Source organism: Colobus angolensis, unplaced genomic scaffold (genome assembly GCF_000951035.1).
Source record: "Colobus angolensis palliatus isolate OR3802 unplaced genomic scaffold, Cang.pa_1.0 Scaffold250, whole genome shotgun sequence".
Taxonomy (NCBI): domain Eukaryota; kingdom Metazoa; phylum Chordata; class Mammalia; order Primates; family Cercopithecidae; genus Colobus; species Colobus angolensis.
The window spans coordinates 1,789,436-1,793,663 of record NW_012115711.1 but is presented as its reverse complement, the minus strand read 5'-3'; the positions used below and the strand labels follow the sequence as shown (position 1 = coordinate 1,793,663).

Genomic DNA, 4,228 nt, shown 5'->3' with positions numbered 1-4,228 from the left:
TGACCAACATGGTGAAACCCCATCTCTACTAAAAATACAAAATTAGCCGGGCGTGGTGGTGTACACCAGTAATCCCAGCTACTCAGGAGGCTGAGGCAGGAGAATCGCTTGAACCCGGGTGGTAGAGGTTGCAGTGAGCTGAGATCACACCATTGCACTCCAGCTGGGGCAACAAAGTGAAACTCTGTCTCAAAAAAAAAAAGATAAGAAAGAGGAAAAAGTGGCAAAAGAGACTGTCAGTGGCTAGTCAAAGAAGAAGAAAGACATCCAGGAGAGTGAGATGACAAGAAAGTCCACGTGCTTCAGAGAAAGCATGGCCTCAAATGCTGAGCATTCTGATAAGATGAGGGAAGAACAATATCCATGAATGTGATGTCAGGGAAGGCGTTGATGAGGCCAGCAGGGGTAGTGTCAGCAGAGCAGTGGAAACATAAGCCAGACAGCAATGGACTGGGTGGTGAGCAAATGGAGACATAAATCCAGTATCATGGTAACCTCCCTCTCTCCCGGCTTCCACAAATAGCCTCAACAACCCTAACAACTCTTGCCTTTGCCCTTCCATTCAACACTTCTGCAGACCTGGCATTCAAGGCAGGCCCTCTCTCTCCCCACCAAGGCAAAAAGCTTACCCTATTCTTCTTCTTTAATTCAGTCTCTCGATTGGCATGATCATTGGGGTGAACAAAATGAGGTACAGAGGGCACTTTGGAGGTTGCTTTCTTCCCATTTTGCTTTGCAGTCTGGTCACCACATAAGAGAAAAAAAACAGAGGTAATGAACCCATGGAAACCACCTCAAAAAGGTAGCAAGAAGCCCTAGAAGGAAGACAATATCCCCTCATAAATGCCCCTTCTATCTCTCAATCCTCTCATCCTCCCACTCCCAAGGTGAGCAGCAGGAGTTAAAGCTTCTCAGAGAAGTGCAGTTGTGGGGACAAAGAAAGGAGAGGTAGGCAAAAAGGGTTCCATCCCCAAAGATCTGCCCGTCTGGCTGGTAGAGCTCCTCTCTCCCATAGCCAGGCAGGGACTGACAAGAGACCTCTCAGAGGGGAAGGGCAGCTGGGAAGGTTTCCCAAGGCCCAGGGAAAACCTTTCCAGACAAGTGACTCTCAAAAGAGTGATCCTCAGACCAGCAGTAGCAGCAGCACCTGGGAGCTTGCTAGAAATACAAATCATTGGATGCCATGCCAGACCTATTGAATCAGAAACTCTGAGGTGGGGCCCAGCAATCGATGTTTTCCCCCATCCTCCAGGTGATTCTAGAGGACTGGTTAAAGTTTGAGAGCTTCACCCACGCTAAACTGTGAGAACCCAAGCATTCTCTGGCCTATACCTTCTTCTCATTGCTCTTTCCCAAGCCTTACTTACCCACACCTTTCCCAGCAGGACCAGGAGATCCAGGAACCAAAGATGATGTTTTGGCCTCCCTCTTCTCCATAAGAAACAGGGACTTGAGAATCAGACAGTCTCAAATCCCAGTTGTGTTACCTTGAACCTAGGAACTTTCTCACTGACAGTTTTCTCAACTAAAACATGGGGATAATGATAATCCCTACCAAGGTAAATCAAGCACAAAGCTGCATATGGCTTGGGAAAAATGCTGCTGATTCTCTGCTGCGGCCACCTAGAGAGGGAGGGAAAGCCAGATCCACTGACTCCAATGTGGCACTCTGTCCAGAGTCACCCAGTATTTACTGGGTTTAGTGGGCCTCTCCTGGGACAAGCAACCTGCTCTTGACCTTCCCATCAACAACAGGCATGCCTTACCTGAGGGCAGGGCCAACTTATCTTCCTGTGGCCCTTGGTACCTTCACCTGGCTTTTTATTTTCTACAAAAGAAAAAAAAGAGAGAAAGAAAAGAGCCGTCATCTACCTACTCGGTATTTGTTGACATCTGAATCAAGGCCAGGCCACACTGGGAACCTAGCTAGGAAGCCTCAGATACCATGTCTGTCTAGATTCAGCACAAGACAAGAGATGCGGATGGCAGCAATAGTATCGGAGGAAGTACTGGATATAATGTTTGCAACATTATTTCATTGCAAACTCAAATAATTCTGAGAGGAATTCTGTACAGAGAGTAACCTGAATGTGTGCTTGTGACTCCTCTTTCCCCCAGAACTTCCTACTGGGGGCAACTCAACAATTTAAGTACCAGGCTGAGGTGAGGGAGTTGGCACCATGAGAAGGTAATCAATCTAAGGAGTCCCAGCCCACTAAGCCTGGGCAGATGCCCTCAGTATGTGGGGAAACAACTGTCCCTTCCTGCTGACCCTGCTCAGGCCATTGCCTCCAAAGGGACTTGACCTACTCAGCCAAAATGCTGCCGCCTCCCTCAGATACAAAAAGGAGAGATCCACCACTTCTCCAATCATGACTTAGCAAAGCCCAGGAACTTATGAGGCCTCTCCCCTTCTTCAATCAGAAGTCCCATCTCTCATCCCGTTCACGGTTGGCCTATTGGAAAGAATGGCTCCCTTTAATTCTTACCACCTTCATAGGGGCTCAGGGAATTCCTAGAGAGACAGGAGTTTCTGGAAGGTCAGGATATATACAAACAAATATATTATATGAGCAGCTCAAGAATACCACACAGAGAACAGGCTCCACAATCACATCAGTTGACTCCCACTGCAGAGTTAATGTAGGAAACAGAACTTAAATTCTACTGCAAATTCTTTTTTTTTTTTTTGAGACCGACCCTTGCTCTATTGCCCAGGATGGAGTGCAGTGGTGTGATCTGGGCTCACTGCAACCTCTGTCTCCCAGGTTCAAGCAACTCTCCTGCCTCAGCCTCCCAAATTCATATACAAAAATACGAATTTTTATATTTTTAGTAGAGACGGGGTTTCACCATGTTAGCCAGGCTAGTCTTGAGCTACTGCAAATTCTTAAGGAGAATCAAGAAGATACTTCAAAGGAACTGTGTGAGAAAAAAAGATTTCCCAAAACTTGACACTGAATAAAAATTCAAAAGCCGGGTGCAGTGGCACATACCTGTAGTCCCAGCTACATGGGAGGTTAAGGCAGGAGGATCCCTCGAGCCCAGGAGTTCTAATCCAGCCTGGGCAACATAGCTAAACCCCATTTCTCAAAAAAAATACACAAACACAGACTGCTCTAACAGTCAAAACTGAAGCTGGACACAGTGGCACCTGCCTGTTGCTAGCTAGGAGGCTGAGGCAAGAGGATCACTTGACCCTAGGAGTTCGAGAACAGCCTAGGCAACATAGTGAGACTCTGTCTCTTAAAAAATTTCAATAGAAATAGTGAAAAACAAAAAAGACATCACTAACAATCAAATTAATAAGCTAGAAGACCAAAGGAGGGAGCTTACTTAGAGCAAAAATTCAAAGAAATGGAAATGATGAGCAAAAATATAAAAGAAAAAATGGACAATAGAGCCAAGAAAGCTAAAATCTAAACAATAGGAGTTCCTGAAAGAGAAAAGGGTACAAATGGAGAAGCAATAATTTTCTGAAATAACAGACGAAAGTTCCTTAAGTTGAACGTAGGCTTGAGGTTTCAGATTGGAAAGAAACAGGCTGCAACAAGATTAACAACCAAGGCTGGGCACCATGGCTCACCCTGTCATCCCAGCATTTTGGGAGGCTGAGGTGGGAGGATCGCTTGACACCAGGAGTTTGAGACTAATCCAGGCAACATAGTGAGACCTCGTCTATACAAAAAAAAAATTTTTAATTAGCCCAGTGTGGTGGCACGCGCCTGTAGTCCTAGCTCTCAGGAAGCTGAGGCAGGAGGACTGGTTGATCCCAGGAGTTCAAAGTTACAGTGAGCTACGATGGCACCCCTGCACTCCAGCCTGGACAACAGAGACCCTGCCTCAAAAAAAAAAAAAGAAAAGAAAAACAGAAAAAAAAAAAGATTAACAACCAAAAAGACATACCCTGGACATATCCTGATGAAATTTCTGAACTCCAAAGATAAAGAGATAAAATTCTAACCAATAGATCACTCTTATTATGTGAAGGTAACAAAAAGACATTTTCAGGTGAGCAAAGATTACCACCTGTCTTTTTTCTTTTCTTTTTTTTTTTTTTTTTTGAGACACAGTCTCGCTCTGTCACCCAGGCTGGAGTGCAGTGGTGCCACCTCAGCTCACTACAACCTCCACCTCCTGGGTTCAAGGAAATCTCCTGCCTCAGCCTCCGGAGTAGCTGGGATTACAGGCATGCACCACTGTGCCTGGCTAATTTTTGTACTTTTAC

The 4,228-nt window shown here is 45.6% G+C and overlaps 1 protein-coding gene across 1 annotated transcript in view; it reads right to left on the bottom strand.

Moving 5' to 3' along the window:
- Positions 1-4,228, bottom strand: part of GNL3L (guanine nucleotide binding protein-like 3 (nucleolar)-like) — a 39,697-nt gene that overhangs the window by 25,080 nt on the left and 10,389 nt on the right. Inside the window, exons 3-4 of the mRNA XM_011946577.1 lie at positions 1,767-1,828; positions 630-740 (exon numbers count right to left, since the gene is read on the bottom strand). Coding sequence (XP_011801967.1) covers positions 630-740; positions 1,767-1,828 — 173 coding nt within the window. The remainder of the gene's footprint in view (positions 1-629; positions 741-1,766; positions 1,829-4,228) is intronic.